Source organism: Carex rostrata, chromosome 17, assembly GCF_964058835.1.
Source record: "Carex rostrata chromosome 17, lpCarRost1.2, whole genome shotgun sequence".
Lineage (NCBI taxonomy): Eukaryota > Viridiplantae > Streptophyta > Magnoliopsida > Poales > Cyperaceae > Carex > Carex rostrata.
The window spans coordinates 7,218,404-7,243,108 of record NC_135934.1 but is presented as its reverse complement, the minus strand read 5'-3'; the positions used below and the strand labels follow the sequence as shown (position 1 = coordinate 7,243,108).

General features: G+C 33.8%; 3 protein-coding genes and 2 pseudogenes across 6 annotated transcripts; 1 reads left to right on the top strand and 4 right to left on the bottom strand.

Annotated features, from left to right (window-relative positions):
• Nucleotides 1-3,162: 3,162 nt before the first annotated feature.
• On the bottom strand, nucleotides 3,163-4,371 carry LOC144568541 (myb-related protein Hv1-like). The gene is made up of 3 exons (XM_078318905.1): nucleotides 4,186-4,371; nucleotides 3,983-4,073; nucleotides 3,163-3,707 (listed from the first exon to the last, which is right to left on the bottom strand). The coding sequence occupies exons 1-3, from the start codon at nucleotides 4,364-4,366 to the stop codon at nucleotides 3,356-3,358; spliced, it is 624 nt and encodes a 207-aa protein (XP_078175031.1). The 5' UTR covers nucleotides 4,367-4,371; the 3' UTR covers nucleotides 3,163-3,355.
• A 4,054-nt stretch (nucleotides 4,372-8,425) lies between these two features.
• Nucleotides 8,426-13,647, bottom strand: LOC144568567 (protein MOS2-like). Of its 3 annotated transcripts, none has more exons than XM_078318934.1 (4): nucleotides 11,991-13,647; nucleotides 11,605-11,762; nucleotides 8,980-9,121; nucleotides 8,426-8,739 (listed from the first exon to the last, which is right to left on the bottom strand). In XM_078318934.1, exons 1-3 carry the CDS (start codon nucleotides 13,309-13,311, stop codon nucleotides 9,008-9,010), a joined length of 1,593 nt encoding a protein of 530 aa, XP_078175060.1. In that variant the 5' UTR covers nucleotides 13,312-13,647; the 3' UTR covers nucleotides 8,426-8,739; nucleotides 8,980-9,007. The 3 variants fall into 3 exon arrangements, with proteins under 3 accessions (XP_078175060.1, XP_078175061.1, XP_078175062.1); XM_078318935.1 differs by having other exon boundaries at nucleotides 8,429-8,739; nucleotides 8,980-9,035; nucleotides 11,991-13,641; XM_078318936.1 differs by lacking the exons at nucleotides 8,426-8,739; nucleotides 8,980-9,121 and having other exon boundaries at nucleotides 11,628-11,779; nucleotides 11,991-13,632.
• On the bottom strand, nucleotides 8,619-8,721 carry LOC144569024 (small nucleolar RNA R44/J54/Z268 family; annotated as a pseudogene).
• On the bottom strand, nucleotides 11,279-11,382 carry LOC144569025 (small nucleolar RNA R44/J54/Z268 family; annotated as a pseudogene).
• Nucleotides 13,648-19,098: 5,451 nt separating the features above from the next.
• LOC144568329 (tetraketide alpha-pyrone reductase 2-like) lies at nucleotides 19,099-21,411 on the top strand. 2 transcript variants are annotated; one of them, XM_078318637.1, is made up of 6 exons: nucleotides 19,099-19,251; nucleotides 19,749-19,918; nucleotides 20,015-20,203; nucleotides 20,461-20,623; nucleotides 20,754-20,943; nucleotides 21,087-21,411. In XM_078318637.1, the coding sequence occupies exons 1-6, from the start codon at nucleotides 19,149-19,151 to the stop codon at nucleotides 21,226-21,228; spliced, it is 957 nt and encodes a 318-aa protein (XP_078174763.1). In that variant the 5' UTR covers nucleotides 19,099-19,148; the 3' UTR covers nucleotides 21,229-21,411. The 2 variants fall into 2 exon arrangements, with proteins under 2 accessions (XP_078174763.1, XP_078174764.1); XM_078318638.1 differs by lacking the exon at nucleotides 20,754-20,943.
• Nucleotides 21,412-24,705: the final 3,294 nt, after the last annotated feature.

Genomic DNA, 24,705 nt, shown 5'->3' with positions numbered 1-24,705 from the left:
AGTTAGTTCATAATCTGGACCCACTTGGGAGTTGGGAGGAGCAGCGCATCCTAAAAAATTATAATTTACCATGATAGCAAAACCAAATTTTTGGGTTTTTTTTAGTTGGCTTGGATAAATAGCAGGTTCTGTTTGGTCATGGTACGATATTTTCTTGTTGATGACTTGCTGGATAGAGATGGAATGGTAGTTTGGTGCCGACAAAGTACTCTAGGATAGCAACTCCTCCAGGTTTTGACAAAATGCAATTACAAATTTACTAATCTTCCTTTGTTGAAATATAAGTTTACTGGTAGATCCAAATCACATCAAAATGTGCAATCACTGCCAGGCAAATTAATTGCCTATACATAACGATGTCTCTTGTTGTTGTTATCTTTTGTGTCAGTCCCCTAGTTAATTTGTAAAGAAGAGACCTTTCCAAGTATTCTTTCTGGGATAGAAACAGGTTGTCATGTAGTGAACAAATTCAGATCCAGTGCAATACTTAACCGACAATGAGATTTGAATCGCCAGTTTTCTGGCATGAATCTGAAAACAGACCCCCCCCATATCTGAATAGGCACTGTATAGATTTTGGCCTGGCTGAGAGTATTCAACTGAGTCTGGTACCTGAGGGGATACGGACTCGTAGTGAACTGCTATAGTACATAAAAATGTAATTAATCTTTTAATCCCAGACACTAGGGCTAGCAAAAAAATTCGAGGTTCGTGATTCGATTCGGGTTTGATTCGAGTTTAATTCGATTCGAAATGGGTTCGAATTGAAACGAACCAAACCAGGTTCGGTTCGGAATTAATTCAAACCAAACCCAAACCTAGCCTGATTCGATCGAAATGGGTTCGATCATTTTTATGGTTCGAATCTCATAATAACATCGGTCGTCCATTTACCTGATGAAATTAAAATCCAAAATAGAGAGTCATAATTTAATTTAGCCGACACTCACTCGTTCTCAAATCTCAATAACCTAGTTCTCTCTCCACCTCTCCCTAACTCACTCTCCCTCTAGCTCTAAAATCTAGCCGACGCTCTTGGCGACTGGCAGTCTCTCCGGCTGTCACTCCTCTCTCCGGCCTAGATGACTGTCTCTCCTCTCTCTTCGGTCGTCTCTCATAGTTTATACCAGGAAAGCCGTCTCTGATGTATTTTTTCATAAACAATTTTTTAACTTAAAAACACTCATTTCATAGTTCATACCGGTAAAAGGAAGCCATATGAATTGTCCCACGAGAAAAAAATTAATGTATAAACTACCGGTATAACTAGGACTGCTAAAAAATAATTTAGTTCGTGATTCGATTCGGATTCGATTCGAAAAATATCTAGTTCGCAATTAATTCGATTCGAAATGGGTTCGGTTCGAAAGGAATCAAACCAGGTTCGGTTCGAAATTAATTCAAACCAAACCCAAACCTAAGGTAAGTTCGGTTCGGTTCGTTACCACCCCTACCAGACACCCACTTTATTAAAAACAAAATTACTTTTAAACCCAGATATCGTAGGGAAAGTTTCACACAACTTAACCTTTGCCAGGATTAATTTACTCTCAGTGACTCCATGAAATTGTAGAGAATCTGAATTATAGAATATGCTGGTTTATTTTGATACTAGTCAGTCTAGGGTTGAAAATATAGACAAGTTGGGGTTGGAGAGGTAGCACGTGTGATGCAACAACTAACTACAGTTTTTTACCATCTAATAGTGTGTATATATCTCATTTTTAGCCCTTGCTATGTGGTAAAGAGCAACAATATCTAAAACAAGAATCTATCATTTCGCTATATCATAGTTTTTATTTCTGATCCGAAGTTGGATAAGATCGATATATCGCCTTCCTCACATGAATAGTTTCCCTATCAAGTACCTTTCGTTTCATTGTTCTGTCTCATGCTTCTATCATGAGCTTAATTTTAAAGTGTTATATCACTGGTCATTTGATCCACAAAATTACTACCTATATCGTAGACATGCATAAACTGTAAAATCATGAATGTTCATTATTGCCATGTCATGAAGGGGCTGGCAGCTAATTAATGTGTTTGTTCGCTATGCTACTGATGTAGTGTTGAAATGGTAGGCATATAGGAGGTAGTGGTATTAAAAGGAAATTCTTACATCTGTAGTTATTATAATCATAGAAGGAAATATTGGTATCGGGATCGGTCCCGGCCGATTCCGATCCGGGATCGGTGTATCAGCCGATTCGGATCGGAAAATCGGATTTTTTGACTAGAAACTTGTTTTACACTAAAAAAATAATTTGTCAATAATTTATGTTTAGATAAATGATTACAATCAAATAATCCACTAATACAATATAATACAAGCATTAAAACTATAAACACACTCTTTCACTGCCAAAAACTATGTCATGTTGGCTGGATCACTTCATCGTCGTCTGTATTATGATAAAAATTGAAATATTGTTGTCCGGAACAAAAAAAAAAAAAAAGACGTTGTAGACCCAAATGAATGATTGTTAACATCTTCATATCCATATTTTCAGCATGTGCATATATAGTTGATACACTATTTAACCAATTACCGGTTCATAGTTGATACTTTATTTAATCAATGAATGTAACGAGTTTTCAACATGTGTATAGTTTATACTCTATTTAATCAATCATGGGTTCAAGTTCTCAAACGAATAATGACCTGAATCGGACCAGAATGGCAGAAATTGGACGAAAAACACAAAATCCGCGAGTATCGGACCAATATTGGATCGGTCCCGGCTCATACACATACGTATCAGCCGATCCGGATCGGTATCAGCCGATATTTCCTTCTATGATTATAATATGTACATGCGTATATTTTGTAGGCAGTAATGTGATATTAAGTTGTAAGAACCAAGAAGTTGCTCAAAATATTCAGATTATCCTGAATTGGTTGAGGCCGGGGTGGTGGTTTTTTGTTAAGCCTCTAATCAGCACGAATATGGTGGTGGAACTTTTGAGTGCAATCATTTGATAATCACATCATTTTAACCATATAATATCCCTTATAAGCTAAATAGAAGACTTAATCATACATGGAACCGAATTTAGATTGAAGTAGCTCTTAATCATTAATACAATGTGTACGTCTGTTTCTGGTATGTGTCAGAGATATAAACGCAAAAAGGTCAGTGTACTGACAGAAATCAAACATCAGATTGACAAAGTTTTGTTGCGTTCTGTATTTAAGGGAGAAGAAAATCATACAAGTAAAAACAAATAAAGCATATAACTCCTTACGGACATTAATTACCGCACACATCAGTTCCTGATTCCATAATAATATCAACAAATAAAGGCAAACAAATTCTTCTATGTAACTATGTTAACACGACACGACATGTGCAGCTTATTGGAAGAGAAGAAGAGTTCTGTTGCCAGTATTCCCATCATCTACATGTGAAGAATGATCCAAAGTGTTTGCTTCAACCTTTTCCTTCACATCCACAAGAGATGAACCAGAAACAGATATGGAGAGATCGAGATTTGGGCCCTGAGTCACACTCGCGTCCTCCTCTAGACCACTGGCAGCATCAGAGACCTGTGATTGATCTAGGGTTAAGGTTAGGCCCAAACTTGTTCTTTGTTTCTTCACATGTGTGTTGCCGTCTTTCGAAAGCTTCGTCTTTAGTTTTGACTTCCAGTAGGTCTTCACCTCATGTTCAGTCCTATCTGGCAGCCGGCCAGCTATCAATGCCCAGCTGATCAAATTTATGATTAAAATTATTATATGAGTTGCAAGAAGTTAACTGTATATTTAAAATTGTACCGACTGGTAAAACATTGTCTTAATCACTAGATTAAATTTTGTTGAATAGATGGTGGAATGATGGAACCACAATTGGTTGGGATATTTGAGCTCTACAAAAATTTTAAGAAGAATTGAATATATGTAAATTGTGTGACCTTAATTGAACTATGTAATCATGCAAGCACACACAGACACACACGTGCACACATGCAAAAGTTCACTGACCGGTTGCCGAGCAAAGAATGGAGCTTGACGACGAGGTCCTCTTCAGCCTCTGTAAACTGTTTAATTCGCCAATCAAATGATCTAGGCCGTGCTAATCACAATAACAAATATATTATAAGAGATTAATACGTACAGGTTACCCTTATGCATATATACATATAATTAATAGAAGGAATAAAAAAAAAAAAATAGTGCATGTACACCTTCACTCCGAGGAAGTAAGCTACCCTTCTGGCCACAGCAAATTTTCGTAACTTTAATTAATCCTCTCTTGCCAGCACCGCGCTTACTATCATGATGCATTTTCATTTTTAGAAAGAGAGAGGGAGATAGGAGAGAGAGGGAAGGAGGGAGGTGTTGTGCAACTGTTGAAGGTTGAAGCATGAAGGAGGGAGGGATATATTGGATGTTGAATTTAATTAGTTTGCCTTGGAGTTGGACTGACCGTTTAAGCGGGAATGGAAGGCTTGCATGTTAGGTGTACTGAGAGTTTGACTATACATTATGTGTTCATACGTACATACTTCTTATTTTAGACTTAGGCTAGTATAATATCAGTATCATTTCAACCTATATAACACTAATTCTAAAATTTATCAAATTGACTTCAAACGGTGAATCCAAACCGATCTACTTCATTAGTTGTGCATTTACATGCAAAATTTATAATTTTTTGAATTTATTTAGTATTAAGTCAAGCGGTCAAATGTGTGAGTTTTAAGTTAATTTTAATACATTCATTTTTCAATATTTTTACCGCTTGATTTGATACTAAAATAACTCGAAAATATAAAAAAAAAATTGTATGTAAATGCATCACTCATAATGTAAATCGGTTTGAACGGTTTGAATTAGTCGTTCAAAGTCAGTTTGATAGATTTTAGAGTTGGTGTTATATAGACTAAAATAACACTGATGTTACATTAGCCAAACTCCTTATTTTATTGCTATATAGTATTTCATGAGATGCGTTGCACCTCAATGCTTTTAAGAGCTATGCCAATGCTGCTTAATGAAGGAAAAAATGTGATGTGAACCAATTAAAATGTCGCGATTTGATCACGTTATGTGATTAAATTTGTTGTTTACATGACGTATAGTGATGTGATTAAAATAATAAAGGACAATCACTTCACGCGAATTATCATATAGCTTATGAGTGGTCATGACGTGATTGATATATTTAATTATTTTAAAAAAAAATTATTTATTTATCACATAACGTGATTGAATCAGTTTGTTTGACATATCGCGTCACGTAACATATAAGTCACATCATGTTACTAATATGCACAGTGACAAGGTTCGTGAGTTATTCGCGAATAATTCGTATCTAAGTTATCTGCGAATCGAACGGCGAATTAAATGAATTATTCACGATTTATTCACGAATTATATGAATTTTACGTTTTATTTGTGTTAAATTCGGAAAAATACGTCGCGATATGAATTTGAAATCCGAAGAAATTTTGAAATCACACGAGGCTCACATTTTTCTAGGAGGCCTGGGGGATCACGTGTTGAATTCGTATCCTCTGAGATATCTCAAACTTTGCGTGACTTTATGGAAAATCCTAACCGTTTAAAGACGTTCTGCACGAATCTCAAAGCCCACATGACACTGACCCCCTACATCACCCTGAATAGGCACCAGACACGTCGGTCACGCAAAAGTTGAGATATCTCAGAGGATACGCACTCATCACGTGTTTGCTACTTTGCTCCACAACCTTTTCAATTTCACGGGATCCTCTCCAATTTAAAGAGAATTTATTGCATGATTCATGAAGATCTGAACAGTTAAATCTAAAATTAATGGTTTGGATCTTTTTAATACCATCCCACTAAATTAAAAAAAATAGAAGATGAACTTAAGCAAGACAGAATGAATCGGAATAAAGTTCAAACTCGATCTTCTGTGTCCATTTTTGTATATAAAAAATTGTATTCGAGTTGTTATACAAGTGTTAAAATTTCTAACTTTTGAATTTAATTAGATTTAATGAATCAATGCTGTTATATATTATTTACGTGTTATTTACTTGTTATATACTTATCTATGTATATGTGTATGAAGGTGATAAAGAATAGAATTAGGAATCTTGACAAGTTGATTTGTTTACATATTAATGAATTAATTCAGATTAAGCTGGTGATGTTTATATTGCTTACTATGCTAATTTTTGTTAAACTAAGCTATAAAATTGATAGAACTTATACTAGAATTAAATTAATATGTCTATGTAAAAATTTCTATGTTTACACTAATAAAAAAATTAAAATGAACAAAACAATCTCTTTTTTTTTTACAACTTTAGTATTTTAGTATATTATTTGTTGTGTAAAAAAACGAATTATTCCCGAATTATATCCGAATTATGCTAATTTGGTGTTTACAAAAACGAATTATTCTCGAATTATATCCGAATTATACCCGAATCATGAATTTTTTACTCTGCCGAACCTTTTCCGAACTATTAAGTTGTCACTCTGCTAATATGTACAAAGTAATGCAACACAGTCATATCCTACCTGTGACATGTTGTGCCAGAGACCATAACAGCATAACTAATTTACTTCATTGCTCTTTTATTGAAATTTGATTATTTTGTTTAACCAACGAACCGGTTTGATTAGTTTCACATGCAAGACAACTACCACACATTACGGATAAAAAAATTAATAATCTATGCATTTATATCATTTTCTTTAGAATAGCGTATCATGGTCGCAAATCGCAATTCTTCTGAATTAGAATTTATTCCTAGGCAGTGACTTATTTCTAGCTAAAATAATCTGTTCCAGGTCAGCAGTACCGTGTGATGCAAGCGGAGCCAAACTTTTAAACTGTTGGAGTTAAAAACACAATGAAAATCAATCATTTAAAATTTTCATACTAAAAATAGGATCAATTTACAGTATTAATGATATTTTACTCTAAATTATATTGAAAATCATACATAAATATAAAAATAGAAGTCAATTAACCCTGTTCAATATATATAAGTCCGTTCCTGATATGATGTGTCATCTTCATTTATTAGTGATGCTTGACAAAATATACTCTCTTACTATTTCAATTGAGGTACACTATTTGATGCTTTGATGTTTTATGATAAATTATTAATAAATATTGGGAGTTATTATCTTTAAAAACACAATACGAAAACAATTATTTAAAATTTAATTAAGCTTCAGTTTATTTAAATTTGAGATGAATCGTGTGTGTGTGTGTGTGGGGGGGGGGGGGGGGGGGGGGCTGACTCCTTTTTCTCAAACAAAAAATAAACATTGTTAATTTTCAGCATTTGACTTACCTTATGTAACATTAATTTACACATGTTAAAATCTCAAAACTAGTTCTCTAATTTTAAACAGCATAAACTAATTGTATCTAACTGAAATTTTTTATACTTTCACGAGTTATTAAATATATATCAACTTTTAATTTATAAAATTCAAACTAAGAATTTGGAAATCGGTAAAGAGTGGTGGTGATTTTTTTTTTCTTTTCAAATTTAAAGTCTTTAAGTCCGGTGTGATAAAAGTCTAATTATAATATTACAATAAAAAAAATTCATAATTTAAAATTTTAAGATATCTTTGCATTATATTTGTAATTTTTAATTGAATAGAAAGAATTTTTCTCTAGTAAACCACTTTTTAATAGGAAAAAATATTAGAATTATTTTAAACAATCTATTAATCAATGGCAAATGTGAAGATATTAAATATTCACTTTTAAATTCTTGAATAATAAATCTTATAGATTGGGATGTCATAACTGAGAGCAAACACGATAATGTTTTCGCTCGGACTCGTGTATTTTCTCTCCATTAATTGATTGCGATTATTAAAATTATTTTTAATTTCCTTAATCATAAGATTTTTTAATTAAAGTATAACCATTGTAAATCAAAATAAAAAATCCAATATATTTTTTAGTGTAGTACTACAGCATCACTCTAATTGACAGGAGGTACAAATTCTAAAACTTCAATTGTAATTGAGATTAAAGAGAGAAAGAAGGGGGTTAATGAATGCCAAGCGAGGTTACGATCCAAGACCAATTTGTTAACGAATGTTTGACAAGTAAATTAAAAAATTTAGTAAAATTCTAAAGTTCTGAAAAAATAAATTTTCCTAATAATGTGGCAGCACTGCTCTCTTCTACGGCCTTTTATTGCAGCACAGTGGAGCCAGACTTTCAAACACGCATTAAAATCAATTATATAAAATTCGAGAATGATGACCAATTTTATACTAGATATTTTACCCTAAATGATATAGACAATCATACATACACACAAAAGTCCAGATTCCCTGAAGTAACATGCCATAAACCCTTAACCCAAAAACCTAAAGCCAGAATTCAGGTAGTCTTATCAGGCTTCAACAGAAAACATCATTTTCAGATCTCCATTATTATACTTATAAAACAACGTTAGGCCTTCATCACAATAATACAATGCACTTTTAAACAAAAACAAATATTGAAAAGAGAATGCAATAAACAACATACTATATACTCCATAGCAGATGCTGTAGTAACAAGAAAAAATTGAAAATTTATCATGGGAAGATTAAATAGAAGAAGTCAAAAGCGGCTTGCTGAAATTGATTGAAGAAAATAGATAAAGCATCAGAGAGATTCCCAATTAGACCAAGTCTTCATCCCTTTTTGGAAATTCAAAAAGGAGTACAGAATCCCTGTCTACATTCTCTTCATCACTTGCATGACCTTGTCAAACAAATCCCTTGAATTTTATGGAACTAAATTAGTAAATTCACAAGATCACTAAAGAAAAGCTTCAGCTTTTACTGAATTTTTTTTTTTTTATCAAAAGTTTGTTAAAGAAAAAAGAGAATGAAATAAACAAGAGATTAAATTGCGCACTATTAGGTGATCGTGCTACAACAAAATCAAACACCCAGAGATGGAGATTTCATTTTCATTAAAAAAGAAAGAGAAATATACTAAAGAAGAGATCTAATACCTGAGACAGTTGTTAGGGAGGAGCACCTTTAGTTTCTATGTACCAGCGCATGCAGTCTGCAGAGATCCCAATCAAAGAAATGGAGAGAGGATCGATTAGTTTTGGGCCTTACGGCTTGTTTAAGCCTAAATCGCCTCAGCCCCTTAAATTAATAAGAAGCATTTATTTTATAAAATAAAAGCCTTGGGTCCTGCATTATACTGATTTATATGCTTTCATAAAATAAATTATGTCAAAATTGAGTACAATTTGTGTTCTTTTTCATAAATCGTTTTTTAGATCATTAGCAAAGTTGACAAATGCTAGGTCAAAGAAATACAACCAATTGCTACAAAAATGAAAAGCAAATATTATTATGCCCCAGTGATACTGACAACATACTAAAATTATTATTTCCAATAATAAATGCAGTTCTAAAGATCATGAAGACAACCAAATTAAAAGAGTCAATTGAATGTTCTTGACGTATCACATAATTCAAAGGATAAAAACAATACTACTATAGAAATACCACATAATAAAAAATTACCGACTACATCTTAAAAACCGTTACAATGTATTTTGGGATACCTATAAACGAAATTTTGGCCTTCAGATTGTTGATAAATGTATTTATACAACTGTTTCAACATGCCAAACACTGGAGCCCAAATATATAATGTGTAAATCAACCGTGTTAGAAAAAATCCAGAGTGGTAACCCCAGGTGTGGCTGGCAGCCAAAACATATATTCCCTAAGGTAACATAATATTTCTGTTTAGGTCTGGGCCACCCACCATCCATTCCACCTCGGGCCGTGAATTCGGATCGAATTTATAAATTTTGGAATTAATTTGGTATAAAGCCAAGCCATCAAAAAGTTAATTTTAATGTGTTCATTTTTCATTATTTTTTACCACTTCTTTATACTAAATTAATCTGAAAATTTATGAATTTGACATGTAAAAACATCACTCGTGTAGTAGATCGGTTTCAACTGTTTGGATTCGCCATTTAAAAGCCATTTCAATAGATTCTTAAGTTAAGCTCACCAATTCTTTGGTGAGCTTAAGAACACCCTAGTTCTACTCGTATATATTGGGCTACTCACTCTTGTATCCATCCATCCAACAACATTATATATTGGGCTACAACAGTAACACGGAATTTGAGATACTATTTTATCAGATCTTTTCATCATCAGGCGGAGTAATTTAGAATAAAAGAATAACAAACATTTAATAAAGGCAACAGATGTAGTGCAGCATCAAGCCATCAACCCAACAAGGCAACAACAATGTATAGAAGCTAGAAAAAAAGCTGTGAAGCAATAGCAGCATTTGAAAATTCATGCATTTTGGCATCCCAAGGGTTAAATCTAGCGAACGGGGAAAACGAAATGTAGTCAAGCAAAACAGAAAGAAATTCAACGAATACAATGGAAAGTTTGCATCTACAAAAATCAGCAGGCAATAAAACATGAAGTATAAAATGCATTGCAAAGGCCCTCAGCAAGTATCATAACTTGTTTTTCAACACACTGTTCTCTGGGGCCCATATAAAAATGTACATGTTTCACATGGAAACGAATTCATATCACCTAAGATATCTCAAAATTTGAATTTGTATCACAAGCAGCGGCGGTGGAGGAGGAAGAGGAATCAACATGCCATAAACCATAAACCCTTAACCCAAAACCCTGTGGGGCAATTTCATGTAGGGCTGCAAACGAATCGAACCGAATCGAACTTAACCCGGTTCGAGTTCGAACCAATTTCGAACCGAACTGGTTCGAAATTGAAGCAAGGTTTCAACTGAAAAGAAGAGATCAAATTCGATTCCGTGCGATTCGAACCAGTTTCGAACCGAATTGGTTCGAAATAGAAGCAAGGTTTAGAACTAAAAAGAAGAGTTTCGAACCGAGCCACACTCAGATTGGGTTCGATTCGAACCAATTTCGAACTGAACTGGGATTGATTCATTTCAGAACCAAGCTGGTTTGATTCGTTTCGAACCGAATTTTTTTTTTTAATCGAATCACGAACTACGAGCTTTTTGTGCACCCCTAATTTCATGTATACCTCTCAAAAACTTCAAAATTACATAATTCGTGTACATTATTATCGGGCTTCAACAGAGAACATCATTTTCAGATCTCCATTCTTATACTTATTAAACATCATTAGGTCTTCATCACAATATATACAATGCACTTTTTAACAAAAACAAACACCAAAGAAAGCATGCAATTTCAAAAAGGGGAGATCAAATAGCATATTCAAAAGCAGCTTGCAGAAATAATTGATTTAAGAAAACAGATAAAGCATCAGAGAGATTCCCAACTAAACCAAGTCTTCATCCCTTTTTGGAAATTAAAAAAGGAGTACAGATTTCTCTGGCTACAATTTCGTCATCACTTGCATAACCTCATCAAACAAAATCCCTTGAATTTTATGAACGTAATTAGTAAATTTACAAGAACAGAAAAGAAAACTTCGGTTTTTACTCAAATGTAAACTAAACAACAGATTAAACATCGCACTATTAGGCAATGGTGAAAAGTATAAGAAAATCAAACCCACAAGATGAAGATTTCATTTTCATTAAGGAAAGAAAGAGAAATATACTAAAGAAGAGATATAATACCTGAGACAGCAGAGGGGCCAAATTAAGGCTGCAAACAAGTAGAGTTCGAGTGAGCTGAGGGTAACTCAAACTCAACTTGTGAACCTCACGAGTCGAGTCAACTCGAGTTGACAGTTCAGGTCCGACCTCAAAAACTAACTCGTCATCACTTGTATGACCTTATCAAACACAATCCCTTGAATCAAATGGATGTAAATTGGTAAATTCACAAGTTCACAAAAGAAAAGGCTTCAGTATTACTGAAATGTGAATAAACAGCAAACTATTTTTTTATTTAAATAATAGATCATAAATACGTTAATATTCAATGCTAAAATTCTTAACATTGGGTTAAACGAGCTGTAACATACAATTCACAAATTAATAGCCGAGATAAGCAGGGTCACCTAAATACTCAGCAATTTGTTCCAACTGAACATTTACCAGCTCATGGCTATCTGCATCCCTTATTACACCTGTATCCTCTTCCAAATCCTTCTCCACCAAATTCCCATAAACACCCTTGTGCTTCCCGTATAATACAAGAACGGCCCCACCCTTCTTAGGCAGTGCCGTCTCCAGCATAACTTGTTCTACACCCTGTAATAGCTCATGTGTCCCATCCATGGATATATCGCAGGTCGTGGGCCCAACAACATCCACCACCTCTCCCTTTTTTAGGTAATATCTCCCCTTCTTAAAATCCTTGCTTATTATTCTAACCATGATGTGGCTTCTCAGCCACCTAACTACCTTCATTTCGTTGTGTTCTTCCCTCTTGCTTTCTCTCTCTTTCTTTCTGCTGCCTCCCCTATCTCTCTCTTCATCCTTCTCTCTCCTCCTTGTTCTACCCCTCCTTTCTCTCTCTCCCTCATCCTTTTTCCTACTACCAACTCTCTCATTCCTCACATCACCATTCTCTAATTTTCTCTGTCTACTCCCCATCCTTTCTCTCGGCAAATTTTCTTCCCTTATACTACTATTCCTCTCTGTATCTCTCTCCTTACCATTATCTTTCTCTCTCTTCTCTTGAGCAGCACTGTCAGGAAAGATCCAATCACCACTGCGATTCTTCTTGGGGTCAGCGGTGCTGGGGTTGAAGCCAAGGCCATAACTCCCACTTCTTTTTTGAAAATCAACTATCTTGGTATCCTCTCTGTTCTTGTTGCGACCATGTACCTTGCCCTCTGTCCAGCCGTATCCTCTTAGAAGAGCAGCTGCAAGTTCGCCTAACTCAGTTCCCTTGAACTCATCCGGGCCTCCTTCGTCAGGCAAGGACTGCATATCCTCCTTGTACCTCTTCAGAATTCTATTCTCTGCTCCCTCCTCTCTCTTCCTTGCCCTCCCATTTTCTTCCTCCCCTCCTGCGTCCCCTTTCTCCTTATCAGATCGGATAGAGAGCCCATATGGTAGCCCAGACGGATCTGCTGACGAATTTGTATCCAACACAAAATTCGCTTCGGTGCAGAACTGTGAGGGGTCATCCTCCGCAGAGGGCAAGGGAAGCGTAGGCTTGAACCGCCGGATGTAATCGGAGTTTGGTATGGCTGCAATCACAACCTTCTCGGGTTTGGACGAGAGGGGCTTTGTCGGGTCGAATTCAGTCACGAATTGGGCAACTGAAGTGGAGGCCACCTCAGGGTCGTCAGCATTTGGCTCCACGGAAGTGAGTTTCAGGCGGGAGGCGGGTTTGGGTTTAGAGGAGTTGATTGAAAAAGAGAGCTTCATCTCTTCTGTTGTTAGGGTTTGGGGAGAGCCGAGAGCGGGGAGATGGATCAGGTGAGAGAACTAAATATCCTCTCAAGTCTCAATAATGGTCTATGTCCAAGTGGGAGCCTGAGCCGGACGATCGGACGCGGACCGCGGAGTGCAGAGTGCGCCGCGCGTCTGGTGGCCTGGTGGTGGTGGCTGGTGGGGATTAGGTTAGGGCTCGGTAAGAGAAGTGGGGATTGGGGCGATTGAATTTCCCAGTTTCTCTTTCCCGATTCCCACTTTGCAATGAGTCCGAGTTCAATTCGAAGAAATTTTTAGAAAATATACCGACTCGAGGAGAGCGTATCCTCTGCGCAGGTTTTACCTGCTGTGCGGTGGTTTTGATCTGGTCCGTTCGTTTCGGATCGGACGGACCAGATCAGATCTTATCCGAATTTTAAAAAAACTCAAAATTTGGTGAATTCTTAATTCAGACCGTCCGATCCTAAACAAACGGATCAGATCAAAACCACCGCACAGCACCGCAGGTAAAACCTCCGCAGAGGATAGCGTTTCCCGACTCGAGTTGGAACCGACTTTTTTATTAATAGGAAAATAAATAAATTATTATCGACAATTCTGAAGGAAATAGCTTGAGGTTGAGATTTAGAAAAAACAAGGAAATGGCGTAAAGGAGCGAGCCATGCATGAGCTTGCTCTAGCTCAGACTCAAAGACCGAGTCTGCTCGTTGTCAGCCCTGTCGTAGGGGCTAGGATTGCAAGAACTTATAGCAGTGATATATGTGAAAACAGTAAAAAAAAAGAAAAAAAAAACTTTAAAGAAGAATAAATTGAATGAATTTTGTTGCAAACAGTAAACAACTTGTCTATGTGAAATTAAACAAATTATAATTTTCATTATATTTTTTTATTCATTTAGTATAAAGTCAATTGGTCAAATAATAAAGATTTATAAGTTAATTTGAATGGATTTATTTTTAATTATTTTTAACCGCTTGACTTTATACTAACTGAATTAATTTTATATTTATCTATAAATATATTATTCGTAAAGTAGATTGGTTTCAATAATTTGAATTCGTCATTTGAAGTTCATTCAATAGATTTTAAGTAGTACAACATGTCACTATAACATATAGCACACTAATCTTTCTCTTTTAACAAATCAAAATATTTGAACTAGTATTACATTCATAAATAAAAACAAAATCGTTTGATGTCTCTAAAATTGCAGTTACCTGATTTTCATTTCTTCTTCTTCTTGTTTTTTTTTTTGAGAAGCTAGGCAATTGCTGCCAAGTTGGTATTATCAAAAGTACTTCCTTACCGTACCGTATCGAATTACCCCAGAAATTCCACTGATATGCATAATCAAGTGGCTGTTCTTTTCTAAGTATGAATTACTTGTCTACACAACATTCTAAACAATTCAAAAAGACAGAAAAAAAAAAAAAAAAAAAAAAAAAAAACACCAAAGAACCAACAGAACTATCTCTCTCTCTCAGCAGTATTTTCCCCAAAGCTGAATCTCTTGTTCAATTGCTTCCGTAAGCTGGTACGCCAGTATCATTTTTCCTATGAAAACCCACACATTCCGCTGCTTCCAAATTGACCATATCGCACATAGAAACCAAATTCTCCATGTGTGAATTCTCAGCTTGCCTGAACTTCTCACATATGCCTCTGACTGGGTCCAAACTTCCTGCACCGGATTTTCATAACTTCATCCAATTCAATACCAGCTGTTATTTTTCAGCGTGCTGACAAGTGACGGACCTGTTATTGGTTGACAGCTGTGTATGGAATTATCAATTTGTGCAATTTGCGTTTCTCCTTCACTTTTACAGTTTTACCCAACAGACTACAGTACATAACATTATTTTTTATTATTTTTTTTTTTTTTGAGGAAAAGTACGTAACATGAATTCGTATGGCCTGACAGTAACTAAAATTACTGTTATAGAGGAAGGAATTACAACTGGGCTTAGGCGGGAAAAATGGGCCATATTGGGCTCCAAGCGACCAAGCTTTCTATAATATGGTCTAGGTGTGCTGACAGTGGGGCCCACCACGGGATTTGGATATGGTGAGGCTCAAGTTAAAACTGTACTGTGGGTCCTGTTGAGTTGATACGGACCCAGGAAGTCTTGGAAAAGATGGAAATAAAGAGGAATTCATATCATTGAAGAATTTTTTTAGTTTATATCTTGCCCGACCTCATTGAAGAAATTTTTAGTTTATATCTTGTCCGTTCGTTGTATATTAGCATAAATTTTAAAGAGATATTGTGTATTGATGAGGGTTCAAATGCCTCTATTTTTTGTGCTTCCATCATGTTTATATTTTTTTAAATTTCAATAACTCAAAATTTAAATTATAAATATCAAAATAAAACCTTTAAATGTGATCTATGTTATATTCTCTATATGCCCATAAAATATTATCACATTTTAATTTTGTTTTTATGTGAATTAATAAGTTCAAAAATCAATGTCTAGAAATTATCTACATTAGTACATTTGTTTTAACAATCTCTTGATGACAATCAAAATAAAGTTGAAATGCCGTAATATTTTACATGTACATAGATAGAATGATGTAGATCATATCTAAAGGTTTTATTTTGACTTTTAAATTTCAAATTTTGAGTTATTAAAATTTTAAAAAATGGAGACATGATGGAGATACAAAAAATGAAAGCATTTGAATCCTCCTCTTGTGTATTACATGTTATGATCGGATTAATCTAAATTCTAATCAAACGGTCCGAATTGAAACTCAAATATTATGTTACACCATATAATACAGACTTTTGTTTTTTTTTTCTGTGAAAAAAATCCATAGGCTCCCACTCACACTCACACTCACAATGCACATACCTCAGGATTCTCATTCCATATATAAATGAGATTCAATCCTATACCCTTTCATAAGAAGGGTTACGCCACTACCATGTACGCTAGAGGGAGGGATGAGGGAGTCCACATCTTCAAGGGTAATAAAATAGAAAATTATATATAAACACAATTATTGGCGGACTCAAGAAAGGTTAGGAGTAGACAGGACTCAAGAAAGATTATGGTAGACACTTGTCTACTCCGAATTTTTTTTAGATCCAATAATATTTTATGCATGTGTCTATCTTTAGATGGATGTAATGTACCATAGATTTAATTCACCGTCCAATAGAAACAATTGCACGGAAAAAAAAGTCAGACCAAACTGGTTCACATAAAAGAAAGAAAGAAAGAAAAAATAGTCCGATTCGCTACTTCACTTAAAAGAATCGTTGATTTGTTAGAAGAAAAAAAAAATCTGCTACTAAAGATATAAATATGTACCTTGTCGTAACTAGTTATGCCGTAACTTAGATCATGTGTCATATCGTGCCATGACCAAATTTAAAAGAATGATCATAGCACCAATGGTGTAGCCCAATTTTGATAAAGAGTGGACCAAAAAATGAAAAAAAAACTACAAATTTCATTAAAATTTTAAATGTTCATAATTGTTTTTTTCCATATCCTTGGTCAATTAAAAAAAAAGGAAAAGGAAAATAAATAAATAAATAAAAAAGCAAAAGATAATATAAAAACTAATTCAAACACAAATCATACATGAAAGAAAAGGAGAGAAAAGGAAGAAAAATTAAAGAAATGAGGGTCAATAAATAAGAATAGAGACATTCTATACAGATATATAATGGAGTGGAGAAGTGAAGAAAAGAGCCGGCTTCCTCTCAATAAATCGGACATGTTGTCCTCTTATAATTGATATTTTATTATACAGACATAGTTCACATAATTTCATCACAAATTCTTTGGTAGCTCATGTGAACCAAGTTCAAACAGATGAAGGGGTTATCTTACTTAGAGAATATTTGAAAATCAAAGGAGGAAAAATCATATCTGGCAAATCACGAAAATGAAAAAGAAAAGGGAGTTGAGAAGAACACATTTGCATTTTAGGAGTAGGGAAAATTTATAATTTGGGATAGGCAAAAGTTGAAATTTAGATGACTTGTTCAAGTTTGATAATTTGTACTATTGTAGCTTCGTCTCTGCATGACACATGAATGGTCATAATACGTTAATCACGCCATGATCACACGTGACCGGTTACGTTTTTCACGTTTGGTCATATTTAACTATTTTTCATAATTTAGATTAGTTTATTTAAGACTCACCATTTGATCAAGATCGAATGATCCTAATTACATGTGACTATGTGTCGTGCCGTGACCAAATCTTTTGCGTGACATTCCTTGTCGTGTAAATTTTTTTAAAGATGGTCACATTACGTGGATGGTCACAGCACGTAACCGGCACACGTGTTGTTCCGTAACTTTTTTACATTCTTATCCACTACTCCGCTCTGATTCGTCAGGAGAGAAAAAATTATATTTTTATCAATATTTTGTACCTACCCATAATCAAAATTCTGAATCTGCTCTTAAACACAACAGAAATTTAAATTTGCATGTTACAACAATTTTACAATATTCATAAGTCCAGGGGTGGACCTACGTGGTCCCGGGGGAGATTTTAAGTTTTAGTGGTGATTTATCGGTTCCGATTGACTTTGTCTCCTCCTGAAAAATTTTTGTCTCCTTTTGGATGTTTGATTTGTAATTTTGATTAAATTTAGTGTTAAAATCAAAATATTTTTTTTGAATTATGATTGGTAATTAGAATTATAAGTTAGAGCATCAGAAATTATAAGTCAAATTATTGTTTTTTTATTGAGTACTCAATTAGTTAATGGATATAAATCTGATTTGATATTTTTTTTTGTTCCTCTGACAAAAATTCTAAATTCACTCCTGCATAAGTTATAACATTTTTTTTTTTTAATATATAGAATTATATATAAGCACAGACACAGCAGAGGCTACCGTCAGTATATTCAACAGAAAATCCGAGTCATGACTTTCTAATTAAATCCAAACCCGACAAGATACTCGATAACCGCCTTGTGAATTGTCATGAATAAAATATGACTCTGTTAGTGATTACATGACAAACCTAATCAAGGTGCGTATAAGGTCATTAATGTAATTTCACAATAAGTAACGATTCCGATACCCACAATTTTTTTTCTTCTGACATGTTCCAAAGAGGAGGTGAGAGACGAAGAAAGTTTGTAATTAATTAGAACTACTAAAAATTTGTTGGGATCGATATTGCTATGAGATACATGTGTAAAAAATTGTTGGGATATTGCTATCAGATATCCTTGTGGTTAGTAATATAAATGTTGATATCTGCTAGCTGTTATGATGATAAAATCAAATAATTTAAAATAGTGTATTTACTTTTAAGAGAGAATTTTATTTTAAGGATCTGTCCAACTGATATCGGACAGTGAATTTAAAGAATATATCATATTTTCATAAAGACAATAAAACCAGGGCTCAAATAAGCGTAATTATTTCAACAAATAATTGATAAACAAAAATTAGTAGTTTTGTGCATTAATTATTCATAAACTTAATTTTAGAAAGCATTAAGCGAAATAATCTTCGACACCAAAAAAGCATCTACATAGCTTGGTTGGTCGGATCCTGATTTGGAATTCATATTATCAGAGTTACCTACTTATTTTAGTTTGAATCTGATCGACTTTCTATACATACTGACACAAATCTTAAAGAAGCTCCATTCATTTCCTGCTTAGGCTGAATTGGTCCGGATTCTAATCAGACGGTCCAGACTCTCCTGATTTGTTGAGCTGGCATGAGTACCATGACCCATAAGAGGAGATATATATATAACTATGGCATGAACCAATCACACTAAGTGGGGAGAGTGACAGAAAAAAAGAAAGAGAGCAAGAGAGAGAGAGAGAGAGAGATGAAGTACTGTGTGACTGGAGGAACTGGTTTCATTGCCTCTCATATCATTAAAACGCTTCTTGTCAAAGGCCACACTGTCAGGGCCACTGTCAGAGATCCTGGTAACCAGTAATTATGTTTTAATAGAGGGCTGAATTGTTTCAGGTTTTCATGCAATTATATAAACAGAACCAAGAGAAACAAATGAATGTGCTCAAATGATAGGAACCAAGATTGGGGTTGATTTTATTCCTAATTCTTTCTTTTTGTTGTGATGAACTTTAACTTGGACCAATGTTTTGCAAACTATAACCATAAGAAATGCTTAAAGTTTACTAAAAACTAAGCATTTTTGCTTACATGCAAGTCCTGGTATCTTGAATATTGTTTGATACTTCTATTTAATACGGTCAATTATTTGATACCTCTATTTATCAAGTATCTTGAATCAGATAATGTAATAAGTCCTGGTAAACTAGTTTCTAAATTAATTTTACATATTGAAGATAAAGGAATGAACTAAGACTCCCATTCTATATATAGTTCTCAACATTATAATGTATTTCAATTTTCATCTTAATTGAACTTCATTTCACCATATTTTTATTGTATATTGAAGATGATGGAAGTAAGGTGCAGTTCTTATGGGATATGGAAGGAGCTAAAGAAAAACTGGAGCTGGTGAAAGCTGATCTGACGGTGGATGGAAGCTTTGATCAGGCGGTCGACGGTGTTGATGGAGTCTTCCACACAGCTTCCCCTGTCTTATCAAATCAACAAAACATTCAGGTAGTATTTCTTTCTATTTTCTATTCGAGTCACTAAATTTATGTTGATAATAGTAAATTTTAATTTTAAGGATTATATGCTTATTTACATATATAGGAAACGTTGATCGATCCAGCAATAAAAGGAACTAGAAATGTGCTAATATCCTGCGCTAAGGCGAGCTCAGTGCGGCGTGTTGTGCTGACGTCATCATGCTCGGCAGTGAGGTACCGAGATGATGCAACTATTGCTTCTCCCCTTGGCGAATCACATTGGAGTGACCCTGACTACTGCAGGAGATACAATGTAAGGTTCTAAAACATTAATTAATACATCCTTATCTATGTAATTGATTGATATTGTTTGAATTTGCAAATAAATGTAGTTGTTAGTTAAAAGTGGTTTGAATATATTTTCCTCACCCACAAAATTATGTTGTAACGACTATTGGTACCTACTATATGAAGCAGGTCATCTGTAATGCAATGTGTGAATCACCTCAAGGTCTCTATTTTTGTTTTGCAAATAATAAATGAAACAATAATCTATCTTGTAAAAACCAGCTATGGTATGCTTATGCGAAAACAATAGCTGAGAAGGAAGCGTGGAGGCTAGCGAAAGAGATGGAGATAGAGCTAGTGGTTGTGAACCCATCCTTTGTTATCGGACCGTTGCTCGCCCCAAATCCATCTAGTACCCTTGCCATAACTTTTGCTGTGTTAAAAGGTTAGTATTTGCTTCTATTTTATTTGGTACAAAAACTTGTCAGAGTTCTCAGTACCAGATTATACAGTCCTATTTGATACCCAAGAACTACAGACTCATACATCTAATGACATGAAAACAAATTATGTAGGAATTATACCTAGCTATCCAAACCTGACAATTGGATTTGTGCACATAGATGATGTGGTTGAATGCCATATCATTGCTATGGAAAACAAAAAAGCATCAGGTCGGCTTATTTGTTCCGGCCCAGTTGCACACTGGTCAGAAATAGTGAAGATGCTCAAATCAAAGTACCCCAACTATCCAATCGCTGACAGGTTGGTCCCACACCTCCCCCCCATATTGATCTCATTTGTATCCTCTTTTGGACTTATGATTTCATTTAGTCATTAGTGATGCTTTAAATTGAAAAAGTTGTTATTTGCAAGCAAGTTTAATACATAATATAAATATTTTGAAGGTGTGGGGATCAAAGAGGAGATGACAAACCACATAGCATGGATACCAACAAGATCAGAGAACTGGGGCTTTCTTGTTTCACCTCAATTGAGCAGATGTTTGATGATTGCATCCAGAGCTTCCAAGAGAACCAGTTGCTTTAAAAATATATTACAGAAAAAAAATTTGAATAATTTGCTCATTATAGACATATCAAAAATAAGTTCTTAAAATGTCCAATAATCCAAAATTTGAATATTGCTCCTAAGACTTTCTCTACTTGTTATGAACTTTCTCTGATAAATGCGCTTTTATATATAATACTCTATAGCTAGGAGCTTATATAATTTAACAACAATAATTGTTGATTAGTTTTGGACAGATTATCAACTTTACTTTGTTATTTACACGGCACTAAATATATTGTTTCATATTATAGGACCCATTTTAAGCATAATTAACATGCCGATATAGTAATTTTCATCGGATGCAAATGTTAAATGGAATTAACCAATTGATTCTTTAAACGCGGCTATAAAAGAAAATATGGATACATCTATATATATATATATCGAACAACATTGAAAAAACCAAGCTTCTAAATAGCGTTTATAGCGGTGTAGCGGGGAGACCAAAAAAAAAAGCTTTAGCGAATAGCGGAGCTATAGCGAAAGCTATTATAAATAGCGTTTTTTTATTTCAAAAATTATATTTTATATTTCTACTAATAGTAAAAAGAGTGATGCTTCTATGGACATAAGGGCCTATTTGTAAAATGAATATATTTTTATTTTCAAAGTTCAAACAGCCGATCCGAACCGTTCATCTTGTTCTCCATATTAATATATCTTTGGAGACCAAATTTTACATTTTTCTGAATTTATTTACTATTTATTAAGATGGGTATAAAAATTATCAAATTCAGACCATTGAATTTTGTACCCATCTTAATAAATAATAAAAAAAATCAGAAAAATGTAAAATTTGGTCTCCAAGCACATATTAATATGGAGAACAGATGAACGGTTCGGATCGACTGTTTGAACTTTAAAAATAAAAATATGTTCATTTTACAAATAGGTCCTTATGTCCATAGAAGGCTTTGCCTAGTAAAAATGTCTCATCAAGAAAAAAAATATCAAATTAATTAAGAAATTCTAATATTATTCATATTAAACCAATACAAAGTTCAAATTGTCATTCAAAATATCCCTAATTCAAAAACTATCGATATATTTTATATTCAAAATATACCACTACCATATATTAATGCATGATACAAAATTTAATTGATATAGCGGTATAGCCCGCACATGTTCCATTGTATTGATATAGCTTAATAAAGTAAAAAAAAAAAACCAATCTAGATATTAAGGCCCATTAAAATTGCAAAATCATATTTTCAGAAAAAAAAATTGCAAAATCATAACCCATGTAGCATAGCGGACCGCTATTACCGCTATTGCCGCTACGCGCTACGCGTTATAGCGGACCGCTATTACCGCTATAGCGGTCGTAGCTTGATTAGCGCAGTTTTTGCCCGTAGCTTAGCTTTCTGGGTCCAAAACCGCTATAGCGGCGCTATAGCTAGCTATTTAGAAGCTTGGAAAAAACTAAGGCAAGGAAATTAGTCATAAAAAGAAAAGTATCTTAAATAAAAATTAAGATGCTATGGAAATTTTGAATTTTACATCAAATGTGTTACTTCTAGCTAGGGCTGTAAATGAGCCGAGTTTGAGCGAGTTACCTCCAACTCGAACTCGGCTCGTTTAATAAATGAGCGAGCCAACTCGAGTTGAGATGATAATAACGAGTTATAGAGCTAACTCGAACTCAGCTCGTTATCAACTCGAGTTGGCTCACAACTCGTTTATAACTCATTTAACCAGTGATAGTATTACAACACAAGTTCAAACTCAGCTCGTTATCAACTCGAGTTGGCTCACAACTCGTTTTTAACTCGTTTAACCAGTGATAGTATTACAATACAAGTTCAAACATATTTTACACGAATCTCAAAGCACAAATAACAATCTAGAGATTCGGATTTGATTATTTTGGGATTTATTGTGACCAATACTATGTAACTCGAGTTATAAATGAGCGAGTTGGGGCCAACTCGAACTCAGCTCATTTATTAAACGAGTATGCCAACTCGAGTTGTAAATGAGCCGAGTTAAACGAGCTGTAAATGAGCGAGTTACGAGTTACGAGTTCGTTTTTTTTTGCCCAGCCCTACTTCTAGCTATAGCTTGATGACAATATTAGTTTCTAATTTTACGGAAAAGATGAAATTTGAAAACTTAGAGAATCTTTAATTTTAAAAATAAATGAGGTTTAAACTAATGTAGATGTATTGTGCACATAAGAATATTTTGTTAAATAATCTGAGGCCACGAAAGGAAGTCAAAAAAATTGTTGTATTGTGCTCCATATGAATATTGTGTTAAATCATTTTTAGGAAAAAAAAACAATTTGTTTTAGCTTTTCAGAACTAAAGATATTTTGTTATTTTTTTATTAATGAGTTTCCCAAAAGGTACTAAATATGACCAAAACTAATTGGTTGACATAAATGCAAATTAACAAGCAGATAAAATTGTTGTATTTTACTATTTTTTTAGATTTATTGAAAATCACTGTTTTCAAACAAATCTGGACCATAAAAAAACAGCGATTTTCAATAAATCTAAAAAAATAGTAAACAATTTTTAAAAAATATAAAATTTGATCTCCAAATACATATTAATATGAAGAACAAGATTAACGGTTTGGATCGGTTATTTGGACTTTGAATCCGGTGATTTATAGTTCAATGTACAAAAGATGCTATACATTGCAATGCACCATAGCCCAACTCTAATAATTAAACAAAATATGATGAATGTAAAAAAAAAAAAAAAAATCAAGTTATATTCAAAAGAATATATTTCATTGTTAAAAAAGAAAAGAAAATATGATGTGTACTCTAGCATGTACAAACGTAAATCACCCGAGTGGGATTGCTATTAAAAGTTAAGAAAAATAAATTAATTAATGAAATATTCATAAGTCGAACAATAAGTTAAAAAAAATATATATTCATTCAAGTTTCTAAACTTAGTTTAAAATTGTATTGTTAAGCTTTTCGAAATATTCATTGTCAGTAACTCCAACTCTAAGAAATTTAAAAAGAAAATCAACTTATATTACGTTTGGCTTAAAAATAATTCTTCAAAATATTATATTTTATAGTAATATATATACCCATTGATTTGAAAGAATATTGCATATTAATAAGAGGAGGGATCAAGTTACAACACTTGAAAGTTACAACATCAATTTTTTTCATTTTGAAAGTCCAAATCATCGATCCAAACCGTTAGATATTCAATCTATATTAAAATGTGCTTGGAGACCAAATTTTACATTTTTTGAAATTTTTTTGCTATTTATTAAGATGGGTACAAAATCGCTGTTTTTATTAAAATTCTGCACCATTAAAAAACAGCAATTTTGTACCCATCTTAATAAATAACAAAAAAATTTCAAAAAATGTAAAATTTGGTCTCCAAGCACATTTTAATATAGATTGAATATCTAACGGTTTGGATCAACGATTTGGACTTTCAAAATGAAAAAAATTGATGTTGTAACTTTGTT

Excerpts from the sequence above, each read along its gene's own strand:
- LOC144568329 (XM_078318637.1), top strand. The coding sequence starts at position 19,149 with ATGAAGTACTGTGTGACTGGAGGAACTGGTTTCATTGCCTCTCATATC. Across the intron at positions 19,919-20,014 it reads CAAATCAACAAAACATTCAG|GAAACGTTGATCGATCCAGC; the intron begins GTAGTATTTCTT and ends TTACATATATAG. Across the intron at positions 20,624-20,753 it reads AACTTTTGCTGTGTTAAAAG|GAATTATACCTAGCTATCCA; the intron begins GTTAGTATTTGC and ends CAAATTATGTAG.
- LOC144568541 (XM_078318905.1), bottom strand. The coding sequence starts at position 4,366 with ATGCTTCAACCTTCAACAGTTGCACAACACCTCCCTCCTTCCCTCTCT. Across the intron at positions 4,074-4,185 it reads CTTACTTCCTCGGAGTGAAG|CACGGCCTAGATCATTTGAT; the intron begins GTGTACATGCAC and ends TATTGTGATTAG. Across the intron at positions 3,708-3,982 it reads CATTCTTTGCTCGGCAACCG|CTGGGCATTGATAGCTGGCC; the intron begins GTCAGTGAACTT and ends AAATTTGATCAG.
- LOC144568567 (XM_078318934.1), bottom strand. The coding sequence starts at position 13,311 with ATGAAGCTCTCTTTTTCAATCAACTCCTCTAAACCCAAACCCGCCTCC. Across the intron at positions 11,763-11,990 it reads ACAAATTGCTGAGTATTTAG|GTCATACAAGTGATGACGAG; the intron begins GTGACCCTGCTT and ends GTGTTTGATAAG. Across the intron at positions 9,122-11,604 it reads TGGCCCCTCTGCTGTCTCAG|GGGCTGAGGCGATTTAGGCT; the intron begins GTATTATATCTC and ends TATTAATTTAAG.